The 26268-nt window shown below is 48.0% G+C and overlaps 1 protein-coding gene across 1 annotated transcript; it reads right to left on the reverse strand.

Moving 5' to 3' along the window:
- Positions 1-5864: 5864 nt before the first annotated feature.
- Positions 5865-26268, reverse strand: STX5 (syntaxin 5). Its single transcript, XM_084823707.1, has 11 exons — positions 26174-26268; positions 21770-21989; positions 20160-20230; positions 18130-18185; positions 17627-17697; positions 16823-16939; positions 15984-16040; positions 13477-13558; positions 13201-13301; positions 10691-10812; positions 5865-7802 (listed from the first exon to the last, which is right to left on the reverse strand). The coding sequence occupies exons 2-11, from the start codon at positions 21968-21970 to the stop codon at positions 7643-7645; spliced, it is 1038 nt and encodes a 345-aa protein (XP_084679833.1). The 5' UTR covers positions 21971-21989; positions 26174-26268; the 3' UTR covers positions 5865-7642.

Raw genomic sequence — 26268 nt, forward strand, 5'->3', positions numbered from 1 at the left:
CTGGTTTGGGTTCCTGCATACCAAACAACCCCTTCATGGATCACTGCCTTGTTATGGCAAAGGGGCTTGTGTAACTCAGTGAAGCCATAAGCTATGCCGTGCAGGGCCACCCAAGACGGACAGGTCGTGGCGGAGAGTTCTGACAAAATGTGGTCCGCTGGAGAAGGAAATAGCAACCCACTCCAGTATTCTTGCCAAGAAAACCCCATGGAAGATAGCACAAGGCTAAAAGATATGACGCCGGAAGATGAGCCCCTCAGGTCGGAAGGTGTCCAATATACTACTGGGGAAGAGCAGAGGGAATTCCCAAGTAGCGCCAGAAAGAGTGAAGCGGCTGGGCCAAAGCCGAAAGGACACTCAGCTGCGGATGTGTCTGGTGGTGAAAAGAAAGCAATATTGTTTAGGAACCTGGAAAGTAAGATCAATGAATCAAGGTAAGCTGGAGGTGGTCAAACATGAGATGGCAAGATTGAACATGGACATCTTGGGAATCAGCGAACTGAAATGGACAAGCATGGGCGAATTTAATTCAGGTGACCATTGTATCTACTACTGTGGGCAAGAATCCCTTAGAAGAAATGGAGTAGCATTCATAGTCAACAAAAGGGTGGGAAAAGCAGTGTTGTTGTTGTTCAGTCACGTCCCACTCTTCATGACCCCATGGACCATAGCACGCCAGGCCTTCCTGTCCTGCGCTCTCTCCCGGAGTGTGCTCAAGTCCATATTCATTGCATCGGTGATGCTATCTAGCCATCTCATCCTCTGCCGTCCCCTTCTCCTTTTGCCTTCAATCTTTCCCAGCCTCAGGGTCTTTTCCAGGGAGTTTTCTCTTCACATTAGGTGGCCAAAATATTTGAGCTTCAGCTTCAGTATCTGTCCTTCCAATGAGCAGTCAGAGTTGATTTCCTTAAGGATGGACTGATTTGACCTCCTTGCCGTCCAGGGGACTCGTAAGAGTCTTCTCCAGCACCACAGTTCGAAAGCATCGATTCTTCGGCGCTCAGCCTTCCTTATAGTCCAGCTCTCACAGCCATATGTTGCTACTGGGAAAACCATAGCTTTGATGATACGAACCTTTGTCAGCAAGGTGATGTCTCTGCTTCTGACTATGCTGTCTAGGTTTGCCATAGCTTTCCTCCCAAGGAGCAAGCGTCTTTTAATTTCATGGCTACAGCCACCGTCTGTGGTGATCTTGGAGCCCAAGAAAATAAAATCTGTCACTGCTTCCATTTCTTCCCCTTCTATATGCCAGGAAGTGATGGGGCCAGATGCCATGATTTTAGTTTTTTGAATGTTGAGTTTCAAACCAGCTTTTGCACTCTCCACTTTCACCCTCAGCAAGAGGTTCTTTAGATCCTCTTCGCTTTCTGCCATTAGGGTGGTATCGTCTGCGTATCTGAGGTTGTTGATAATTCTCCCAGCAATCTTAATTCCGACCTGTGATTCATCCAACCCGGATGTACTCTGCATATAAATTAAATAAGCAGGGCAACAATATACAGCCTTGACGTACTCCTTTCCCAATTTGGAACCAATCGGTTGTTCCATGTCCGGTTCTGGGAAAAGCAGTACTAGAGTACAATCTCAAAAACGACAGAATGATCTCAGTACGAATCCAAAGCAAACCATTCAACATCACAGTAATTCAAGTGTATGCCCCAACCACTGAGGCTGAAGAAGCTGAGGTTGATTGGTTCTATGAAGACCTACACCACTTTCTAGAACTAACACCAAAAAAAGATGTCCTCTTCATCATAGGGGATTGGAATGCTAAAGCAGGAAGTCAAGAAATCACCGGGATAACAGGCAGGCATGGCCTTGGTGTACAAAATGAAGCAGGACAAAGGCTAATAGAGTTTTGCCAAGAGAACACGCTGATCATAGCAAACACTCTTCCAACAGCACAAGAGGCGACTCTACACATGGACATCACCAGATGGTCAATATCGAAATCAGATTGATTATGTCCTTTGCAGCCAAAGATGGAGAAGCTCTATACAGTCAGTAAAAACAAAACCTGGAGCTGACTGTGGCTCAGATCATGAGCTGCTTCTTGCAAAATTTCGGCTTAAATTGAAGAACGTAGGAAAAACCACTAAACCATTCAGGTATGACCTAAATCATATCCCTTATGAATATACAGTGGAGGTGAGGAATAGATTTAAGGGATTAGACTTGATAGACAGAGTGCTTGAGGAACTATGAACAGAGGTCCGTAACCTTGTTCAGGAGGCAGCAACTCAATCCCTCCCAAAGAAAAAGCAATGCAAGAAAGTAAAGTGGCTGTCTGATGAGGCTTTACAAGTAGCTGAGGAAAGAAGGGAAGCAAAAAGCAAGGGAGAAAGGGGAAGATATATCCAACTGAATGCAGAGTTCCAGAGAACAGCAAGGAGAGACAAGAAGGCCTTCTTAAATGAACAATGCAAAGAAATCGAGGAAAACAATAGAATGGGAAAGACTAGAGATCTCTTCAAGAAAATTGGAGATCTCAAGGGAACGTTTTGTGCAAAGACGGGCATGATAAAGGACAAAGAAGGCAGGGACCTAACAGAAGCAGATGAGATTAAGAAAAGGTGGAAAGAATACACAGAAGAAACTATGCAGGAAAGATCTTAATGTCCCTGATAGCCATGATAGCGCAGTCACTGAACTTGAGCCGGACATCCTAGAGAGTGAAGTCAAGTGGGCCTTAGGAAGCATTACTAACAACAAAGCTAGCGGAGATTACAGTATTCCAGCTGAGCTATTTAAGATCCTAAAAGATGATGCTGTTAAAGTGCTGCACTCAATATGCCAACAAATTTGGAACACTCAACAGTGGCCGCAAGACTGGAAAAGGTCAGTTTACATTCCAGTTCCAAAGAAGGGCAATGCCAAAGAGTGTTCCAACTACCGTACAATTGTGCTCATTTCACATGCCAGCAAGATTATGCTCAAAATCCTACAATCTAGGCTTCAGCAGTATATGAGCTGAGAACTACCAGAAGTACAAGCTGGGTTCCGAAGAGGCAGAGGAACTAGAGATCAAATCTCCAACATTCGCTGGATCATGGAGAAAGCAAGAGAATTCCAGAAAAACATATATTTCTGCTTCACTGACTACGCTAAAGCCTTTGATTGTGTGGATCACAACTGTGGCAAATTCTTAAAGAGATCGGAGTACCAGACCACCTTATCTGTCTCCTCAGAAACCTGTATGAGGGTCAAGAAGCAACAGTAAGAACCGGACATGGAACAACCGATTGGTTCCAAATTGGGAAAGGAGTACGACAAGGCTGCATATTGTCGCCCTGCTTATTTAACTTATATGCAGAGTACTTCATGAGAAATGCCGGGTTGGATGAATCCCAGATCGGAATTAAGATTGCCGGGAGAATTATCAACAACCTCAGATACATAGACGATACCACCCTAATGGCAGAAAGCGAAGAGGATCTAAAGAGCCTCTTGTTGAGGGTGAAAGTGGAGAGTGCAAAAGGTGGTTTGAAACTCAACATTCAAAAAACTAAGATCATGGCATCTGGCCCCATCACTTCCTGGCATATAGAAGGGGAAGAAATGGAAACAGTGACAGATTTTATTTTCTTGGGCTCCAAGATCACCACAGATGGTGACTGTAGCCATGAAATTAAAAGATGCTTGCTCCTTGGGAGGAAAGCTATGGCAAACCTAGACGGCATAGTAAGAAGCAGAGACATCACCTTGCCGACAAAGGTCCATCTAATCAAAGCTATGGTTTTCCCATAGTAATGTATGGCTGTGAGAGCTGGACTATAAGGAAGGCTGAGCGCCGAAGAATTGATGCCTTCGAACTGTGGTGCTGGAGAAGACTCTTACGAGTCCCCTGGACTGCAAGGAGGCCAAATCACTCAGTCGTAAAGGAAATCAACCCTGACTGCTCATTGGAAGGACAGATACTGAAGCTCAAATATTTTGGCCACCTAATGAGAAGGGAAAAGTCACTGGAAAAGACCCGGATGCTGGGAAGGATTGAAGGCAAAAGGAGAAGGGGACAGCAGAGGATGAGATGGCTAGATAGCATCACCGATGCAATGAATATGAACTTCAGCACACTCCGGGAGAGAGCAGAGGACAGGAAGGCCTGGCGTGCTATGATCCATGGGGTCCCGAAGAGTCGGATACGACTTAATGACTGAACAACAAATGGCGAATAGTGGGGAATGCTAGGAGTTGTAGTCCAAAACCTCTGCAAGGCACCAGCTTGGAGGAGGCTGGTCTAACGAATACACGATGCTTCCAAAGTGGTGGCTTTTAACACTAGTCCATCATTGTTCTTCTGCTCTGAGCTACACGCAGAATTGCAATCAACTTTCCACATTTCAATAGCTATCGTGCTTGTGCATGTGTGCAGGTTCTACTATACAAAATACTCAGTACACAATAATAGACATGACACAGACAGGTTGGTAAGTGACAATGCACTTACCACTTTAGCAGCATGCCGAGTTTATTTTAAACCCATTTTGAAATTTGTGCAAAAACACCTTTTCATTTAAGCACTATTATGTGAACATTTTGATATCTTTTCTCCCCTGATGTAGGCAAGAAAGGCATCAGCACAAATTAAAAGATGGGTTTTTTGAAAAGCACATTCCTAAAAGATAATTGCAAAAGTGCACTGAAGTACAGAAGGCCTGGTGACAGGCCTCTGTGGCTAAAATGTCACCATACACATTAAAGCTACACCTGTCCAAAAAGATGGAGGAGTAGCACAACACCCATTGGAGGTAGGGTGATTCCCCAACTGGGGGAAGCTAACCTCAGCTAAGAAGCAAAGTACTAAATTAGATAGATGTATTTAATCCCATATAGTAAACAGAAGACAGCCATTCCAGCAGGCTGCAGCAGAGGGAGATGAAATGTGTAGGGCCATTCCACTAACCCTGCTGAAAGACAAAGGACCTGAGAAGGGCCCTGCTGGTTCAGACCAAGGATCCATCTAGTCCAGCATTCTGCTCACAGCTGCCCATGGGAAACCCACAAGCAGGACATGAGTGCAACAGCACCCTCCCACCCATGTTCCCCAGCAACTGGTGTACATAGACAGACTGCCTCTGATACTGGAGCTAGCATATAGCCATCAGGACTAGTAGCAATTAATAGACTTCTCCAGGAATTTGTCTACCTCCTTTTAAAGCCATCCAAATTAGTGGTCATCACTACATCTTCTGGTAGCATAGTTTGACTATGCGCTGTGTGAAGAAGTCCTTCCTTTTACCTGTCCTGAATCTCCTACCAATCAGCTTCAGGGGATGATCCTGGATTCTAGTATTGTGAGAGGAAGAAAAATGCCTCCCTCTCCATTTTCTCCACACCATGCATAATTTTGCACACCTCTATAATGTCCCCCCCGCCCCCAGTTTCTCATCTTTTTTCTTAAAATAAGCTAAACAATCCCAGCTGTTGTAACCTTCCCTCATAGGGGAGTTGCTCCAGCCCCTTGATCATTTTAGTTGCCCTTTTCTGCACTTTTTCCAGCTCTATAACATCTTTTTTTAGGTGTGGTGAGCAGAACTGTACACAGCATTCCAAGTGTGGTCGCACCATAGATTTGTATAAGGGCAGTATGGATTAGCAGTTTAATTCTAAATTCCTCTTCTAATTATGTGTAACCTGGAGTTTGCAATTTTTATAGCAGCTGCACACTGGGTTGACATTTTCATTAAGCTGTCCACCGCAACCTCAAGATCGCTTGCTTGGTTGGTCACCACTAGCTCAGATCCCATCAGGCTATACTTGAAGTTGGATTGTTTTGCCCCAATGTGCACTTGCTTTTCCACTTGCTTTCCCCCCGCTGCCTCTTTTTCCTTTCATATCATGTATTTTGAGATTGTAAGCCTATGGGAAGGGAGTGTCTTGTTTTTATTGATTGCACATAAGCTGCTCCAGGAAACTTTTTTGGCTCAGAAAGACGATAAAAATACTTTTAAATAAATACTAATTTTTTTAAAAAATCGAAGTCTTATTTAAGTAAAGCTTTTTTCCCCCTCTTTAATAACATCCAAAGCACTAGCGAGAGCTGGTGCTGCTCTCGTCCAAATCAGAGATTAGGCCACCCCACTCATCATCTGTGTCGGTTGGATGATGGGTAGCAGCTACCCCCACCCCCACTGGGGAAAGGGCACATGCTAGTGGAGCGGAAGGGGGACACCGACAGCGGAATGTTAAGGCCATTGCAACTGGGAGAGTAGGATCCCACCACCCAGAAAAGGAGAAAGGGGTGGTGGTGGGGTGACCCTCGGTGGGAAGGGATGTCACAGCTCAGCCACCCTAAGCAAGCCTGGCTGCGGGGAAGGGGGTTGAAACAGCCTCAGCATAGGCTATTAAGAAATAGAAAGAAGGTGGAGGGGAAAAGAGGAGAGGTGAACAGTTGTATCGATATCAATGAGTGAAAAGGTTGGCAGGATGGGGGCAGTAGGAACACTTTTTCCACTTTTGGGACATTGTGGGGAGGAGACTGTTATGAGCCTGCTCAGCTTGAGAGCAAGAGGAGGCACTAGAGGAGTGGGCGACTTAAGGCCCTCCAAATATTTTGGCCTACAACTCCCATGAGCCCTAGCCAGCACAGCCCATGGTGAGGGATCATGCGAGTTGCGGGCCAATAGAACCAGAGGGCCACCACCCCTGTACTAGAGGGCGAACCTCTTTGGCAGGAAGAGGCAGAGTGCGTTTGGCAGGGGCCAGCAGCTGCCAGAAGGCCTGACTGTCATTTCCCTCTAAGCACCAGGGAGGATTGCTGAGGGCTGCAGAGCCGAGCTGGGGAGGGACTTGGGCCTAGAGGAGCCATACTTGGTTTTAACATGTCAGCCACGCTCAGAAGCTTCCTTCTAGAGGGAGAGATACAAAAGAGGGGTGGAGGAGGAGAAGCCACCCTTCTGCCGCTGTGGACAGAGAGTCAGATTGACTCAAAAGAGCTACTTCATGGTTGCAAGGGCTGACTTTCCTTGAATGGAGCTCCCCATTGCCAAAGCCACAAGAAAGGGAGACTTAAATATGCTATATTGGGGGGGGGGGGCAGGGGGAGAGAAACCTATACAGTCCTCTGGAAGGGGCAAAAGGCACAGGCCAGGGCAGCCTTGGGACTCTAGAAATGCAGCTCTTTCCCTGACATGTAGCAAAGGGGAGGCCTGGTGGATAATGAGTGCTGGAAGTCGAAACCCTATGCTAGTGTGTGTGTGTGTGTGTGTGTGTGTTTGTGTGTGTGTATTTTTGTTTTGTTTTTTTTAAGAGAAAGAGTTTAGGGGTTCTGTTAGCACTTTTGAGTCCCAGGATTAGGGCAAATATATAGAACAGGGAAAGAGATGCATGATCCTAGTCCTGCTACACCCCCCCCCCCCCCGATCACATCCCATTTGGGAAAGGGAGTTTGGGGCAAAGCCCTTCACAGCGTAGTCCAAATGCTATTGCACTCTGGTCAGGGTGGGGCCCTGCCCCCGCTCCAGGCCAAGAGCCGCTGCAAAAGTCACAACAAGCGAGGACGGGTCCCTGTGGTGCCGGGCAGAAGACAGGCAACTCTCGCCCATGCCGGTTGTAAAGAGAGCAAAACAGTCCAGCGTCCAACGCGGCTCTGAGAAAGGAGAGGAGGGACAGAAGGGGTGGGCGTCTGGAGGCACCTCCACTATCAGGCCAGGAACACCACAAAGATGATGAAGAACACAATGAGGATGAGGAAGATCTTCACCATCAGCCACCGGTTGGAGGTGACAGACTGGAAGTATTTCAGGATCTCCGTGTGCGCGCCTTCGACATTAAGCTGGGCGTCTTCCACATTGGCGTCAATTCTGTGGACATGGCAAGAGAAAGGACAAGTGAAGCCCATGGGAAAAGCTACCCACTCCCTTCCACCCTTGGAGCACAGCATCTTCCTTAGCAGAGGAAAACAAACCCAAATCAATAAAGGGCAAGTGACATGTGGAGGGAGATTTGAAGGGGTTTAAAAGGTAGAAGACACTACAGGGTGGGGAATATGGCCCTCTGGGGCTCCAAAGATAGTCACACACCCTTCCCCAGGTCCCACCCCTTTCCCCACAACCACCAACAGTTAGGCAGTTTCTGAGCTTTGGTGCTGGGAATCCCAGGCCACTAGAATGCGGTCCCCCAAGAGCTTCTCTGAAATTTAATTCAGCTCTTGGGCTTAAAGAGGTTCCCTGCCCCAGGACAAGAACATAGGAAGAACTGTGGTGGATCAGACCAAAGGCCTCTCTAGTCCAGCATTCTGTTCCCACAGTGGCGAACCAGATGCCCCAATGGGAAGCCCGCAAGCAGGACATGAGTGCAAGAGCACCCTCCTGCCCATGCTCCACAGCAACTGGTAACTAGTAGAAAAAGGTCAGAGGAAGATAATGTAGTTTAGGACCCTGGGTCAGTTCCGGGGTTGAGGGGGCCTTCAGCAAGGTGCCATCTCGCCAGGGGAGGTGGGGATCATAGGGTTTGTTTTGGGGAGAGCATCTTGATGCTTGCTTTGGCAACTCCGAGCAATGGCCATTCTCACCCCAACCCTGACCAGACAATGTATGACCTCTCCCCACAAAAACATGGCGACCACCGTGTTGGCGTGGTGGCAGTCATTTTCAGGGGTAACTGTCAAAAACAAGATGGTAGTTGCTGGGAGACGGTTAGAGGTTAAAAAGAAAAACAGAGGGCCCTGGGCTAGTGTCAACAGTGGTCTCTACTGGGGCACTAGGACCCCCAGCAGGCTCTCGAAGATGCTGCATGCTGGCAACAGCCCTGGTAGTAGCTGAGACACTGAACTACAGACTGGAAAGTTGCCTGTTCAAATCTTGCCACAGCTATGAACTCACTGTGGAGCCTTGGAATACATCTGCTTTCATCCCTGACCATTGGCCATGCTGGCTGTGGCATGATGGGAGCTGTAGTCCAACATACTCGAAGCCAACATGGATTTGTCAAAAACAAGTCCTGCCAGACAAATCTGATCTCATTTTTTGATCAGGTAACCTCCCTTGTGGACTGTGGGAATGCTGTGGACATAATATACCTCAACTTCAGCAAAGCTTTCAACAAAGTGCCCCATGATATCCTGATGAGCAAACTAGCTCAAAGTGGGCTAGATTAAACAATGATCCACTGGATCCACGGCTACAGAATCGGACTCAAAGAGTGCTTATCAATGGGATCTTCTCAAACTGGGGAGAGGTAACGAGCGGGGTACCTCAAGGCTCAGTCCTGGGCCCAGTGCTCTTCAACATTTTTATTAAATGATTTGGATGAGGAGGTGCAGGGAATGCTGATCAAATTTGTAGATGACACAAAATTGGGCGGGATAGCTAATAACTTGGAAGACAGAAACAAAATTCAAAGTGATCTGGATAGACTGGAGAGCTGGGCAGAAAACAACAGAATGACATTTAAGAGGGATGAATGCCAAGTTCTGCACCTAGGAAAAAGAAACCAAATGCACAGTTACAAGATGGAGGACACGTGGCTCAACAACACTACAAGCGAGAAGGATCTTGGAATTGTTGTCGATCACAAGCTGAATATGAGCCAACAATGAGATGTGGCTGCAAAAAAGACAAATGCTCTTTTGGGCTGCATTAAGAGATGCACACCTTCCAAATCCCAGGAAGTACTAGTTCCCCTCTACTCAGCACTGGTTAAGCCTCATCTGGAGTACTGTGTCCAGTTCTGGACACCACACTTTAAGAAGGATGCAGACAAACTGGAGAGGGTTCAGAGGAGGGCAACAAAGATGATCAGGGGACTGGAAACAAAGCCCTATCAAGAGAGACTGAAAGAACTGGGCATGTTTAGCCTTGAGAATAGAAGACAGGGGAGATATGATAGCGCTCTTCAAGTACTTGAAAGGTTGTCACAGAGAAGAAGGCCAGGATCTCTTCTCCATCATCCCAGAATGCAGGACACGGAATAATGGGCTCAAGTTACAGGAAGCCAGATTCTGGCTGAACATCAGGAAAAACTTCCTGACTGTTAATGGAACCAATTACCTAGGGAGGTAGTGGGCTCTCCCACAGTGGAGGCATTCAAGATGAGGCTGGACAGCCATCTGTCAGGGATGCTCTGACTTGGATTCCTACAATGAGCAGGGGGTTGGACTCGATGGTCTTGTAGGCCCCTTCCAACCCTACTATTCTATGATTCTATGATATCTGGAGGCTGCTGGGTTGGGGAAGACTGCACTAGGGAATAATTTGGGCCTACCTAAAAGGCTTATTACTAAAAAAAAAATACTCTGTGCATTTGTATTTATTTATTTATTACATTTATATCCCACTTTTTTCCCTCTTTAAGGAGCCCACGGCGGCGTACATAATCCTCCTCCTCTCCATTTTGTCCTCACAACTACAACCCTGTGAGGTAGGTTGGGCTGACAGTCTGTGACTGGCCAAAAGTCCCCCAGTGAGCTTCCATGGCTGAGTGGGGACTAGAACCTGGATCTCCCGACTCCCAGTCCAACACTCTAGCCACTACACCACACTGGCTTTTGCAGACATCAACACCCATTTTGATTTGCAGTGTTTGTTTACTGACTGCTGCTGTCAAGCGGAGAAACTAGCAAAGCAGCCCTAAAGGACCAGCTTTGCCGCCTTCAGCTCAAGCCTCTACCCAAGCAGCCATCATTCTGCTAAAGCCCATTGGCTGCTCTGCCAGGGACCCGACAAAGACGGCGTTTCTCCATTGCCCTTACCTTTGAATCGTCTCCTCTTGCTCTTTGACCATGTGCGCCAGCTGCTGGAATATGGAGCCCAGTTCCACAATAGTAGATTCAATGTTCTGCATGGTGTCTGCCCGGCTCTGGATGTATGAATCCTGCAAAAAGAATAGGGAGAGTCAGGCCTGTTTATGTGGGAAGCTCCAGAAGTTGCCCCCCTGCGCCTTTGCCAAGGGTGCTCAAGACGGTTCTGTGTTTCAAAGGCAAACATCAAACCTTTACATCGGGGTAGCACTCTGATGTTTCGCCCTACAATTCCCATCATGCTTCACCATGGGCTATGATGGCTAGGGTTGAAGGGAGTTGTGGCCCTCCAGATGTTTTGGCCTACAAGTTGCCCAACCCTGCTTTATATAATCCACAAACGTTAAAGGCAACCTCTTCCTTTATGCACCATTGCAAACTTTAAAAAGGTAACTAGGTTGTCTGGGGATTTGGCACAGTAGCCAGTGGGCCATATTGTTCTAAATACTAGCACAGATATATAAATAGTAATATAAGATCAGTTAAGCTGCTTGATCACTTTTAATTTGGTTTGTCTCTTAAAAGTGACATTTTATTCACTTGGCCTCTTTTATTCCCCAAGGCCTCTATTTACCAGCAGCTCAAAGGCTACTGGAGTCAGAAGTTTAGAAAGACTACAATAACCCACCCATAGCCCATGGGTAGCATGGGATACAAAACAAACACACCTAAAAAAATTAAGTTAGTAGGACACGGAGGGAGCAATCCTACCGGGATATGCAGCCGCCTCTGAACTCGGAGGCAACCACCTATCCAATGCCGGGCAGGAGAAGTACAGAGGGGCTCATCCCCTCCACGCTTCAGCCACCCTGCATTTGCAGCTAAACAGCCGATTTAGGCTGTCTAGCCACGGGAAGGCAGAGCCAGGGAAGCAGCCGCCAGACAACACGTTGGATGTGTCGCAACGGCATTTCCACCTTCCCCACCCCCGGAACACCCCATTTTCGCTGCTCCACGCTCTTCTTCCGAGCGCAGGGCCGTTCCGAGCTGCCTGCATGGCAGTGCAGGGGTGGGGGTGGGGGTCAGTTCTCAGGGAACCGAGCTTGGAGTGCAGGCTCCAAGGTCAGTTCCTGGAAATCAACATATCCTATGGCTGCCTAGCTGCTGACTAGCAGCCATAGGATTGCTCCCTAAGAGTACTACATAATTTTATATTGTAGGCAAAAACATCTGGAAGGCCACAACTCCCATGGCCCTTAGCATCGGTTATGCTGGTTTGGGCTGATGAGAGTTGTAGGCCAAAACATCTGGAGGGCCACAGGTTACCCGTTCCTGATTTATACTATAAAATCAAATAGCTTCCTCGGTTAAAGGCCTCCCTATCAAACCCGCAGGCCTATCTTGGACAAGGGTTTTAGACCCACTGAGGGGCAGAAGGATCCATTAGGGCAGGGTTTATACCTCAGTGGTAGAGCACATGCTTTGCATGCGGGAGGCCACAGGTTCAAGTCCCAGTGCTTCTAGTTAACAGGATCAGGGAGTAGGTGATGGGAAGGACCCTTCTCTCCCTGGGACCCTTAAGAGCAGGAGTGGACAACAGTGGGCAAGGTGGATGAAGAGTCCAACCTGTTACAAGGCAGCTTCCTAAGAACTGTTTCACCAACAGAGGCTCCGATTTCAGTGGGGCTGTGAATCCATTCTGGGTTTCAGTCAGAACCAGCCGGAACTCTAAAAAACCTATTCAAGGTGCTGAACCCTATCCCAAAAATAGAGTTCTGTGTGGTTCTGACTGAAACCTGGAATGGATTTACAGCCCCACTGAAATCAGAGCCACCAGCCTCCACTTGCTTTTCACAATGGCCTCATGTGAACTGATCACTTCCATCTCTCGGCCACACTCTACTGCAGGGATGGGGAACTTCTTTCAGCCTGAAGGCCGATTTCCATGTCAGAGAAGCTCTCAGGGGCTGCATTCCAGTGGTGGGCGGGGCCAAAGGCAAAGGGGGTGGGGCCAAAATACAAACAATACCAGCTTATTTCCGCTTAAAGCCCGTTCCTGCCAGTAACGTGGCCTTGGGAAAGACATTTCAACTATCTAGAACGGGAGGAAAAAACTCCACAACAGCCAGGAAGCCAGCGAACAATCGGTAGTTGGGGAAAAGAGGGCAGGGTTGAAGGAAGAGGGCAGAGCCATCTGGGGATCCCTGGAGAGCCTGACTGGGACCCCAAGAAGGCGGGACTTGGCCCACGCACCTGAGGTTCCTCACACCTGCCCTAACATGACCAAGAACCCAATGCAGGGTCATGCAGGTAGCAGCGGGCCAAAAGAAACTGACTGCACCAGGGGCAGGGTGTTGGTTTGTGCTGTCTGTAAATGGTTGTTCCTTAGCCCTTGGCCAAGGGATGGGAAGCTAAAAAACAGCAACCCTGAAATAAAACCACCCAGCTTCTCCCACTGCTGCTCCTCCTCCCTATTTTCAGTAGAAACGCCTGCGGTTCCAGCCTCTCCCATCCCAAGGCACCTGTTCATTGATGAGCTGCAACTGCTGGCTGGTCCGGTTGTCCATGTCAATAGCCACATCCCCTGAGTGCCGGGGCTCATCTTGAAGCATAGCAGAGCCACCTGTAGGAACAGCATTGTCAGAGACTGCAACTGCTTCTCCCTTCCCCGCTACTGCCCAAGTTCTAGGCTAGATGGAAGGATTCAGCACCTCCTATTCCTCCCACACCCCAAAATGTGACACCAGCACCAATTCCCAATTCCTCCAGGCATCAGGGGCCTCCACACTCCAACTCACCTAAGTTGCTGGGGGAGAGAGGCATGGCCAACACCGGGGGACGGGAGAATTGTTCTCGCCGACTCTTCTGCTGCTTCAGATTCTGGAGGAGGGAAGTGGGGAGGGTCAGGGCCAAGCCAGCATGAGAAAGCAGGGCAAGGCACTCAAGTCAGCAGTTCTCGATGGGAAAGGCAGGCCTCTCAACATGGGAGGCGTGGAAAGTTGCTCATAAGGGCTCAACTTCCTCTCAAGGCCCTCCCATCAGCTACATTTCCTACCCTCCCAGAGTGCCCACCCATCAAAGTGACACATAAGAATAAGTGAAAGTGACAGGAGCAGACAAAGGGACCATCAGAGGCTGCTCCAATTGGATTGCCCACTCTGCAAGCGATGAAAGGGGAAGCAGGGCTATTCCACCAGCACCGCTGGAAGTTTACTTCATTTTTTTCCTCTTCCCTCCCCATCCCTATTTCCTTATGTGCCGTGTCTTTTTAAGATTTAGAAAAAATCCAAAATTTAGATTGTAAGCCTATGGGCAGGGACTGTCCTGTTTTAGCAATTGATTGTAAGCTGCTCTGGCAGCCTTTTTTGGCTGAGGAGTGCGGTAAAAAGACCTTAAATAAACAGATATAGATCACTGGCCCATCCTCACATCTATTAGCAGTTGCACTTTGTTTTAGCTGTCACATATACAGTCAGGGCCAGAAACATTTGAACAAGGATAACTGTTTTGGCAGTTGGCCTCTGTACACTACCACATTGAAGTTGAAAGGAAATACACCCAGATGGGAGCGAAGTCAGGACTTTCAGCTGTAATTCAAGGAGGGTTGACAAAAGTGGGGCACTAACCATTCAGGAAGTACAGCCAGTGGCATACACACACCCCCATCGTTGGTGGCTCATAAGAACAACCAACAACAAACCAATGGAACAAACCAACATCATTTCAAACTTAAGGATCGCCTTTAATACCAATCTGCCTTCAGTTGCTGCTCGTTTGTGGGTCTTTCTGCCTTCAGTCTTGTCTTCAGTAACTGAAAAGCATGCTCTGTTGGGCTGTGACTTGGCCATTGAAGAACATCCCACTTCTTTGCCTTCAGAAACTCTTGGGTAGCTTTTGCTGTATGTTTTGGGTCATTATCCATCTGCACTATGAAGCGGTGTCCTATCAGTTTGGCAGCATTCGGATGAATCTGAGCAGAAAGTATAGCCCTCTACACGTCAGAATTCATTCTGCTGCTTTTATCAGCACTCAGGTCATCAAAAAACACCAGTGACCCGGTTCCATTGGCAGCCATACATGCCCATGCCATAACACTGCCTCCACCATGTTTGACAGATGATGTGGTATGCTTTGGATCATGAGCTGTTCCTTTCCTTCTCCATACTTTTCTCTTCCCATCATTCTGGTACAAGTTAATCTTGGTTTCATCAGTCCAAAGAATCTTATTCCAGAACTGGGCAGGCTTTTTTAGGTGTTTGCTAGCAAAGGCTAATTTGGCCTTTCGGTTCTTGAGCATTACCAGTGTTTTGCACCTTGTTGTGAAGCCTCTGTATTTACATTCATAAAGCTGTCTCTTGACTGTAGATGTTGACAATGACATGCCTACCTCCGCAAGAGCACTCTTGACCTGGCTAGATGTTGTGAAAGGGTTCCTCTTCACCATGAGCAGAATTCTGCAGTCATCCACTTTAGTTGTCTTCCGTGGTCTTCCAGGCCTTTTGCTGTTGCTGAGCTTGCCAGTTAATCCCTTCTTTTTCAGGATGTTCCAAACTGTTGTATTGGCCACCCCCACTGTTTTTGCTATCTCTCTGATGGGTTTATTTTGTTTCCTCGGCCTAATGATGGCCTCCTTCACTCGCATGGACACCTCTTTGGACCTCATGTTGGGGGTTCCAGTGAACAGCTACCAAATGCAAATGTAACACTCAGAATCACCTCCAGGCCTTTTATCTGCTTGATTGGTCATGGGGCACCCAGGAAACAGGCCACACCTGGCCATGCAGCTGCTTGTCAGCCATTCATTCCATGACTTATGAGCCCCCAACGATGGGTGTGTGTGCATGCCACTGGCTGTACTTCCTGAATAGTTAGTGCCCCACTTTTGTCAAACCCCTTGAATTACAGCTGAAAGTCCTGACTTCGCTCCCATCTGGGTGTGTTTCCTTTCAACTTCAATGTGGTGGTATACAGAGGCCAACTGCCAAAACAGTTATCCTTGTTCCAATATTTCTGGCCCTGACTGTATTTATATGTTGCTTTATTGTTGTATACCACCTGGATATGTGGTACATGACAGGCCATATAGAAATATTTTTAAAATTAAACAAAGTAAAAAATAAAACAGGCAACGCAATTCAAGTCACAAATTTGTGACTCACAAAGTCTCTGTGAGCTACGTTTTTGATTCAGGCTGATGTTCAGAGCTGCCTTACTGATACCCGAGGCAGCTAAAATGGCTGTTTTCTTGTCCATCCAGAAGCTCCCTATAGCAAGGTTTGACAGCAGTGTCTAATAAGTGACTTACTTCTGTCCGCACCTCCAGAACTGACTTGAAGTCATTGGACATGGATGCTAGCTTGGACTGGAAAAGGAAGGAGAAGAAAGAGTTAGGAAACCAAAAGCTGACCTCCCTGCTACCCACAGTGGTCAGAGAACACAGCCCAACACCCCACACCCTGTCACTGCCACTTCTGCCATGCTAAACAACTATAATGGATGAGTGTTTGACAAGTAGAGCGCGCTACATACAGCAGGGGTGCAGAACCTCGGGTTAGGAGAGTCCCAATCCGGTCCTCTGGGGGATCCCAGTTCGGTTGCAACCCTTTCCCTGGCCCTGCCCCCACCAATCATTTGGTGGGTTCTCAGCTTTTGTACAGCTTTTTCCTCATTCTAAAAGGTTGAAATGCCTCTCCTAAGGCTTAGTTACTGGCAGGAAGAGCTTTAAGTTAAGATATGCTGGTATGTTGGGCCCCATCCCCTTTGCCTTCAGCCTCAGACACCACCAGAATGAGGCCCCTGAGAGTGTTTCTGAAGCGGAATTTGGGCCTGAGGCTGAAAGAGGTTCTCCACCCCTGACGTACGGACTAGAAGCAGGGATGTATGCACTCTGTGTGCGGAATACATATCACAAAATTCTGCCCCAGAAAAACAACTGAATTCTGCAAACTGTATAAATTATGCACATTTGCATATGTTTTTATATATTTAGAATTCTTTTTAGGTCACCTTTAAAGGAAGATCCCTCTCTTAGTTGGTGTAATAAGCCCTGTTTCCCCCCAAAGCCCATCTGGCTTGGGAAATTCATCAGGCCTTGCCCACACATTTGCAGCCTTATGGTTTTCGACCCACCACCCCAGGCCTGACCTGCAATGACACCACCACGGTGTTGGAGTGAGTTTGCACATGCCTCCCACTCTGGCTGCCTTTGGCCTTGACAAACTCCTGCAGCTGCGCGATCTGTTTGTTCAGGCTGTTGATATCCTGTTGGGAGAAAGGAACTGCCTGAGGAAGGTTGGCAAGAGGTGTTAGATCAAGAGACTGTCCCTTTAAGAGAGCTTGGAGGCAGCAAGAGAGCAAGCAGGCAACAGCAGCACCTGCCTTCCACCTCACTGCCCTGCACCGGCCTTTTCCCTCCACTCACTCCATGTTCCAGTTCATTTTCCTGCTTTTGATGCAATGCGGGGGGAGAAGAGAAGGATGGGCAAAGGAGGATCAGACTATTATTATTATTATCAGTATTATTTACATTTCCATAACACCGAATAGCCAAAGCTCTCTGAGGAGTTCCCAGCAGTTTTATATTATAAAAATACAGTTTTATAATATAAAACTTTTATAAGTTTAAAACTACAGTATAAAGCCAAAGTAAAAGTAAAAATATTTATGGTAGCAGCATAAATATTTTAAAATACAGCAACAGGTTTTAAAACAACAGAAACGGAAAGGCTAAAATGCCTGGGAAAATAAGATGTTCTTCACCTGGTGCTGAAAAGACCACAATGTAGGCATCAGGGGAGCCTCTCTGGAGAGGGCCTTCCACAACTGGGGAGCCACAATGAAAAAGGCCCTCTCCTTAGTAGCCACCCACCTCATTTAATTTGGTGGGGGCACCTGTAGAAGGGCTCTATTGCAGCCATCTTGCTCACTGCCTCAGAGCGAGCCCCATACCTGCTTAATGATGTAGGTCAACTCCTCGATCTCCACCGCCTTGTCATCAAACAGAGATTTCCGCTTGGCCACTGAAAACACAGGAAGTCAGATCTTTAACCATCAGCTCTTAAGTGCATCCTAGTTATCCCAGGCCCTGTGCTCTGCTCACAATCCTGGACTCTCTCTACATACCTCCCCAACCCTGCCTAAGCACAGCATCCATAGACAGCCACTATATCAATAGTGGGCCGTTTGTGGCCTTCCAGATGTTTCAGGACTGCAGTTCCCATGATCCCTCACCACTGGTTATGCTGGCTAGGACTGATAGGAGTTGGCAGTCCAACAATATCTGGACGGTCACAAGTTGCCCACTCTTGCACTATATATATCGTTCTTCCATCCCAACATCTTTCCACCTTTTCATTGGCATCAACTGACCAGTCAAATCTTGTCCAAACTACTGCCTAATTTGGGGGGATCTCCCCATTCTCTTCTGCCATATCCAAGCACCATATACTCACAGATAGTTAGTTTCTCTAGCTTGGCAAACGTGTTGCTGAGGTCCTTTCCAATTCGCCTGAGAATCAGAAGGAATTGGCAATTAACCACAACCAGAATGTTAAAAAGCAGCACTTGTCATCTGCTCTAATTCATCAATTAGTTTGTATCGTTTCTCACCAACGCTGTGGAAGCTGTTACAAAAAGCAAGCAGATTTTAACAGATATTTGCCTCTGCTCATCGGTGACAGAGGCAAAGAATTATGCAGAACACCTACACCTTCCACAATGATTTTCAGAAGGAAAAAAAAATAAACACTCTGAATGAAGGACAAGGCAATTTTGCCTGCTTGAGATGAAATGATTGATGTCAGATTTTGGATCTGGAATATTGTTTATGCAGAATTCCAGAGCTGCCACCTTCTCTCTAAAAGTAGAACTAATCAAATGTTGCAGCGCGGCTTGCTCCTGATCACTTTCCAGTCAGCCAGCTTCATCCTCGACAATATTCCATTCCATTCCCCCTCTCACCCAGTCTTCTGTTTCCCCTCCCACAACACTCAGTATTCCATAGCCTTATTGGGCTAGTTTTTTCAGTCTCCCCATCTTAGGTTTTATTTTTCCCTCGTAAAGATTTTTTGTAGTTCTGCAAACTTTGGAGGTCCCCTAAACCTGCTGCTACTTCCCTCTTGTGTGTGGATGATGCCACTTTGGCTACTTAAAGACTGGCACTCACCTCTGAGAATTGGAAATAGAGGGAATGATAGGATAATCTTTTGTGGAGGTTCAGGCATGGTGAATTGTAGGTGTTGGACCTGTAGGGACTCTAACCCAGGGTTCTACAAATGTCATTGGATTATAACTTCCAACATCCCCAACCACTGGCTATGCTGGGCAGGGCTGATGGGAGTTTGAGTCTAACAAAATCTGCAGGTTTTCCCCTACCCGCTGCTCTAACGTCTATACCAGGTTTTCAGGATCTACCTTGGTGTGATTTTTTTTAAACTAGAACCCCCAGGTTCATAGTAGTGCTTGTCCACCTGCAAGGAATTAAGAGCCAGGGTTTCTTTGAGCACATGCTCAGCCCAGGAATTCATGATCAGTCCCAGAACCAAGCTTCCAAGTCCTTTCACACAAAAATCTATTCCTGGTTCCCCCACAACAAGGGTTCTTTTTCAGCAACCTAATTAAGGAGATAAAGGCTTTTTAACTGTTGCTCCTGTTAGGTAATTTGGAATCAGAACTCTTTCTGATCTCCTGGAAATCATACAGAGATTTACCAGTTGAACCTGATCAACCTTCTGGCCACCCCTGCTCTATACCAGACTGCAAGCAATTCAAACCAGAAGATTTAGAAATCACAAGATTTCAGAGAGACAATCCTCTGTCACCTCCTGCTATATTCTTCTACAGTCTGATGCGTTTCCTTTGCCTGAACAGCTTTGTCCCAGGCAAAGTGTCTAGACCTGGAATGGTCAACCTCAAGCCCATGGGCTAAATCTGGCCTGCCTGAAGATCCCAATGGCCCGGGCCCTTCCCCGTCAAGTTCACTGGTTTCCTGGCTTTTGTGCAGTCCGCCATCCCCCTCTGCCAATTCTAAAAGGTTGAAATGCCTCTTCTAAGACGTACCTCCTGGGAGCAAGAGCTTTAAGCTAAGAAATACTGATACTTATTTGCCCCCACCCACTACTGGAATGGAGCCGCCAAGAGCTTCACTGAAATTGAGTTCAACCCTCAGGCTGAGAGGGGTACAACACCCCTGTTCTATGGGCTGTTGCATTTCCTTTGTCTGGACAACCTGGTGCCAAGCAAAGCCTCTAGACTCCTCATCTTCCAGCCCTCCTGCCAGCTTGCTAGCCCCACTACTCCAGGTACCTCTCACTTCAACAGTCATGAGGTCTGGGACTTGCCAAGCTGTGGGCCCAGGCATCCAGTACCCCACATTGAGAAAAACTAGATCACTTTCAGGTTCCCCCTGCAGCACCACATCCTTCACAGTCCCACCACACTGTGCTGGAATGTCCCTATGAAGCAAATAGGTCGATTCACTCACTTGGCCATGACGGTGAATTCACTTCTTTGCCGCACAGCATTCAGTGCTGGTTTGTTCAGCTGAAGTCCATTCTGAAAATGGAAAGACAGAAAAAAGACCATTTGCTGCCATGTTAAATGCAGAACGTGACTGAAAAAGAAAAATCAACAAGCACTCTCTTTTGACTGGATCACCTTCTCCTGTGTGTTTGCATGATGCTTGTCTTTCTACGCTAGGCAGAGTGCTAACCAACCTTCACTCCCTGTCCCCCAACTAGGCAGTGGCCAAAACACAATGGCCAAAAATATTTATTGATTTATTACATTTTTATCCTACCTTTTGTCCTCCTTAAGGAACCCAAGGTGGCGTACATAATTCTCCTCCTCTCCATTTTATCCTCACAACAACAACCCTGTGAGGTAGGTTGGGCTGAGAGTCTGTGACCGGCCCAAAATCACCCAGTGAGCTTCCATAGACAAGTGAGGACTAGAACCTGGATCTCCTGACTCTCAGTCCAATACTCTAGCCACTACACCACACTGGCTCTCAATAATAAAATAAAAGATGCATATTTCCTTTGGATTGCCAGCATTTGGGGGGCCAAACATTGCAGCCTGGCAAAGCACTGTTCCCAATATAATCCAAGGCAGGGGTGCAGAACTGTTTGGGGATGGGAGGCAAGACTACCCTACACCCCATGGGCTGGAGGACATGCCCCCCCCGTTGGCACCCCCCTTTTTTCCTTTGCACTGCAAGGAGGCACAGAACTGTGCCTCCTCCCAAGATGGGAGAAACCCTAGGCTGCTGCACACCCCTGCTGTTATCTCCGATCTGAGATTGGAGATGGCAGCAGGATGACCTGAGCACTGGGACTTGCCTGTGTGCTGCCCTCCATCCCTGCTGCTATCTCTGATCTAAGACTGGAGAGGTTCGAGAGGATTCCTCCAAGGGGCAAGCCTTGGAGCCTAAGCCCCACTCCCTGGAGCAACCCCATGAGGCAGCATGAGCCGGACTGGGGTGCCCCACAGGCCACATGAGGCTCACAGGCCACATTAGGCCTGCAGGCCAGAGACTCTGCACCCCTGATCTAAGGGGAAGAACAGAAATGATCTTAATGGTGTGAATGCAAATAACGTGCAATTTTTCAAAAGTGTCAATAGCAGCCACATTGGTGGGGGGAAGAGCAGGATCAGGACCAGGAAAGGTTAAACTCCAGCTCCCACCCATCACCTTGGCCCTGACAAAAACCCCGACTCCCTTTTCTCTTGATGCAAGTAGCAGCTCGAGAGGTAGACTTTGGGAAATTGTTTGGAGGGAAAAAGGGTTAAACTCCTTCTCCCCACCATCCGGATCCTCCTTCCCCCCTCCCCGTACCATGGCTACTTAAGGAATGGTGCACATTAATTGCATTCTTGCAGTTAACATCATATCTAGTTTGGCTCTTAGTTAACAGTGACAGGTTGAAATACAGCTCAGGGCATCTTTCCGCACATTCATACAGCTCGATTTACTGCAGCTTCCCACTGGCCCAAGCCTAGAGAGGCATAATAGCGGAAGTTCCACGATGACCTGAACACAAAGGTGGACCAGGTCAGCTGCATCCCATGCAGGCTCTCTTAAGCAACACTCACCTGTCTGCTTTGCAAGGACTTGCAGGCAGAGAGGAACTCCTGGGTGCGATCTTGACACGACATGGTGTCCCACTTGGGTGGAGGAGGCGCAACTGGGTTTGTGGTGGCAGCAGCAAGTGGGGGGAGAACTTGCGTCTGGGAAGGTCCCAGATAAACACCCTGGTCAGTGTTTCTAGAGCCGTGGCGTTTCCTCGTATTCATGGAGGCTCATAACCTGGTGCTTTGGAGGAGAAAAGGGAAGGGGGGGCATTAGCACCCAAACAATGTAAATGCAGACTCCAGTCTGCTCTCAGTTTCCCCTCCTCTGCCCAGCAATCCTTTTCCTTGTGCAAATCACTTAAATCCTACAACATTCTCTGTTACTGGCTTTAAGAACACTGGCCCAAGACACTGTGCTGTCTGTAGCAGAGCTTGGGTGGTATCACCACTGCTACCCAGGAAAGATCTTGCTGCACTATTCAGACACCAATTCCTACCTTCATCTGTCTCTGCCATCCACAGCACCACCTGAAACAAGTCACTTCACCCGGCTGCATGGAAAGGGCAGCCCCAGAAAAAAGACCCCTTGAGTCCCTACCCAGCTATCATAGCTATCAGGATCTCAGGACACTGCCAAAACTATGCTTAAATAAAAAAAGAAAAAGACACCCTGTCTGCAAGGACAAACCCATTGCTCCAAAACCCAATAGCAACCGCTTGCTTCACCCAGTGCTCAACATGCACCCAGGAGATTATTTCTGCTTTCCTTCTGGTTCCCAACAACCATCGTCTGCTTTCTGGGGCTGGAGGATAAAAAGGTAGGCTGCCTGGGGTCCTGACAGCACCAGCACACACTAAGAGACAGTGAAGAAAAGACCAACTGCCCAGGTAGATTGTGAGTGCACTGTACCATCCTGCTGCCTGCCTGCCTCCTTACGGGATCAGGCCCCTGACTTGACAGTTCCTCCCAGGGACTTCCTGCCACCTTGCAACAGCTTGCATCAGCTTCCTGGGGCTGGAGCGTAAAAGGTGGGCTGCCTGGGGGCTTAGCAGTACCAGCAGAGGCAGTATATCCAACTGCCCATTGATTTTTGTCTTGTCTTGAAAACCGAGTCAGCTTTGTGGCTGGCAGCACCCTGTTCCCTTCCCTTCAGTGCATGTCTACTTGGAAGTAAATTCCACTGTTTCCAATGGGACTTACTCCCAGCTAAAGGGCACACAAGCACGCAGTTCCAACTTTGGCGTTTGAGAGCAGGTCCCCTATAGCTGGGCGGGGCTTCCGAGAGCCCCCCAAACTCAGTGCAACTGTGGGGCTTTTCCCCACCCCTTCCAGCTCCAAGACTTCAAGCTGCAGTGGCTCAGAGCGTTTCTGCCAGTCCAAACAGTCCTCTCCAGACTTCCCTCTAGGGCTGTGGGCCCCTCCTCCACTCAAAGAGGCCATTAGAACCAACAGCTCTGTGAAAAGGAGAGGAAGAAGCACTGGACTATCATCACCACTAACTCTTTAACTAGTCTACCATTTTAATGACATCCTCCTGTTCTCATTGACCTTAAGTAAGTCACTCTAGAAGGTTGGCAGCTAACAAGAACATAAGAAGAGCCCTGCTGGATCAGACCAAGGGTCTATCTAGTCCAGCATTTTGTTAACACAGTGGCTGTCAACCAGGAACCCACAAGCAGGGCATGAGCGCAACAGCACCTTCTCACCCATGTTCCCCAGCAACTGATGTACATAGGCTCACTGCCTCTGGTACTAGAGGTAGCATAGAGCCATGAGGACTAGTAGCCACTGATAGCCTTTTCCTCCAGGAAAAGGGTCCAACCCCCTTTTAAAGCCATCCAAATTGGTGACCATCAACACATCCTGTGGTAGCAAATTACATAGTTTACCTATGCACTGTGTGAAGAAGTCCTTCCTTTGTTCTGGAAGTTGGGTAAAACTCCTTAAAATAAGTATCTAAAAGCTTCTGCTATCCACCCCCAAACAACCAACCCCAGCCTTCGTCTCCTGCTTGCAGCCAGTGAGGAGGTGTGAGCGTCTTCCCTGTAGTTGCGTTACACCCTTCAAAATGCAGCACAAGTGCGTGCACAGGGGGAAGAAAACAATCCCCATCCCAACTCCAAAGGTGGAATCCTCAGATCACCCTTGCAAGAGGCCAGATGGATCACTTGCCATGGAAAGGGGGACTGTGGGCCACTCAGAATACCTCTGTGTATTCTGATGCTGGGAAAATACATACAGCTAAAGCAAAACCAAAACCCACCCAAAAGGGAAGAGCTGTCGCTTTCATGCTCTATTTCAGCTTTCCCCAAACTCCTGCCCTTCAGATATTTTGAACTAAACTTACACACAACTAAACAGACCCGCTGCGTACTCTGATGCTGGGAACATACATACAGCTAAATCATACAACTCAAATAAAAAAATACACTCAACTGGGGAAAGCTTCCACCATTACGCTCTCTTTTTCAGCCTTCTCCAACCTAGTGCCTTCAGATGTTTTGGACTACAACTCTCATCAGCCCAGCCAAAATGGCCAACGGTGGTTATGGGAATTGTCATCCAAAACATCAGGAAGGCTGCTCTGTTTACAAGCTTCTTAGAGGCAATTGTTGCATTCCAGTTGGGCTCTCCTTATAACTGTCACCAGATGCTTTTATTCCATACTTGCAAGCCTCCCAGAAGGGGAAGCTCACCTGACTAAGCCGCTGCTGGGAGAGAGCTATATGGGTCTGTCTAATCTGACCCAGCAAGAAAAACTTTTATGTTCTTACATGTAACCCTCTGTAGACTAAAGATCTGGATCCAGGATTTGTCCTGCAAATTACTCTAGTTTCTAGCCTACTTCCCAGGTTCGACTAGAATCCAGAAACTCAGACTTTCAACCCAGCTACTCTTGGTGCCAGGATCTGATCCTTCACCCCATCACCCCCAATAGAATAGAAATATAAGTTGCTACATTTATCCCTTCTTATTCTGCTGTCTTGCATTCCTCTCCAGGCTCTGTTGTTTCTCCCCCACACCCTCAGCTTGAAAGTTCTGTTTCCAAGTCTGGGACTGGTCTCATTTGATTATATTATTTTATAGAGCACCACTTACATTGATCATACCATATGAATATCAGCCTTCATCAGGATCTGTGTCCAGAACCAAACCAAAAAAATCAGGCATTTGTCCTGTCACCAGTGCCCACCATGAAACTCAAGGCGGTGTTTACCATTAATCAAACCCAACTTGCTTAGCTTCAGCAAGATCGGTACATCATGTGCCTTCAGACCACGTCCTGGCTTCATTTGCCTTCCTCCCTGTTCCTCAGCACAACTGAGAGAAAGAGCTCAAGAGACCGACTCGTTAACTCACTCATGCTCACTCTCTCCCTCATAGGGGCCCAGGGATATTGCTGTTTGAAGAGATGGGGACCAACCTCTCCATTAAAATAGTCTGCAGAAGAGGAGGGAACCCTTCCATAGGGAAGCACCAGGGAAGTGGGGGTGGGGGCAGGCAGACAGCACTTGCCTTGCAGCCTGCGGGAAAGAGCTGGAAGTCAGAACCCTTTCATAAGAATATAAGAAGAGTCATGCTGGATCAGACCAAGGGTCTATCTAGTCGAGCATTCTGTTTATGCCAACCAGCTGCCCACAGGAAACCCACAAGCAGGACATGAGTGCAACAGCACCCTCCCGCCCATGTTCCCCAGCAAATGGTGTACATAGGCATACTGGTTCTGATACTGGAGGCAGTGTGTAGCCATCAGGACTAGTAGCCATTGATAGCCTTCTCCTCCATTAATTGGTCCAATCTCCTTTTAAAACCATCCAAATTGGTGGCCATCGCTACCTCTTGTAGACGTGAAATCCATAGTTTAAGTATGCGCTGTGTGAAGCACATAGTTAAACTTGTGTGTCTGGTGACACGCAAGAAGGAAAGGGAAAGAGCTTTATTTATTGACTACACGTATATCCTACCATTCCCCCAGGGAACTTAAGTGGTTGAACAACAACATGTGTGGGGAAGGGGGGGGGGAACTCTTTTGTGAGGATACCCGAGAGGAAGGGGAGAAAGAGCTTGGACCAGTATCTCAGGGCTGTGGGATGGGGAGACAGATGGAGAGGGAAAAGTTGGAGGATCTTCCCCCAACCTGCTGGGCCCCTCCAGCTGTGTTGGACCACATCTCCCATCACCCCTAGCCCGCGTGGCTAGGCATGATGGGAGCTGTAGTCCAACACAGCTGGAAGGGGGCGGGCAGGATAGACGGGAAAGGAGGAGAGGCTGGGAAAAGGGGAGTTCTTTTATGGAGACACACACAGGAGGGGACGAGGAGAGAGGGGGGAACCACCCCGCGAGGGGGGCTTTTTACAACGGAGCACCGCGCAGGACAAGGGGGGGAGGGCGGGATCGAGAAGCGCACCAAGCCGCGGACTCACCGGCCTCGCGGATCCGAACCCGGCTCTAGGCGCTGCTTGACTCCTCGGCTCCGCACACCGGCCCCCCGGATCGAACGGCCAAACAAGCCGAAAGG

The sequence above is a fragment of the Heloderma suspectum genome, chromosome 17 (genome assembly GCF_057233095.1).
Source record: "Heloderma suspectum isolate Gila_16-S chromosome 17, 16-S_ref, whole genome shotgun sequence".
Lineage (NCBI taxonomy): Eukaryota > Metazoa > Chordata > Lepidosauria > Squamata > Helodermatidae > Heloderma > Heloderma suspectum.

Bases quoted from the DNA above. Each gene is read 5' to 3' on its own strand.
- STX5 (XM_084823707.1), bottom strand. From the start codon at position 21,970: ATGAATACGAGGAAACGCCACGGCTCTAGAAACACTGACCAGGGTGTT. The intron at 16,940-17,626 runs GTATGGGGCTCG...TTCTCCCAACAG, and splicing joins TGACCTACATCATTAAGCAG to GATATCAACAGCCTGAACAA. The intron at 10,813-13,200 runs GTGCCTTGGGAT...TTCTTTTTGCAG, and splicing joins TGCAGCTCATCAATGAACAG to GATTCATACATCCAGAGCCG.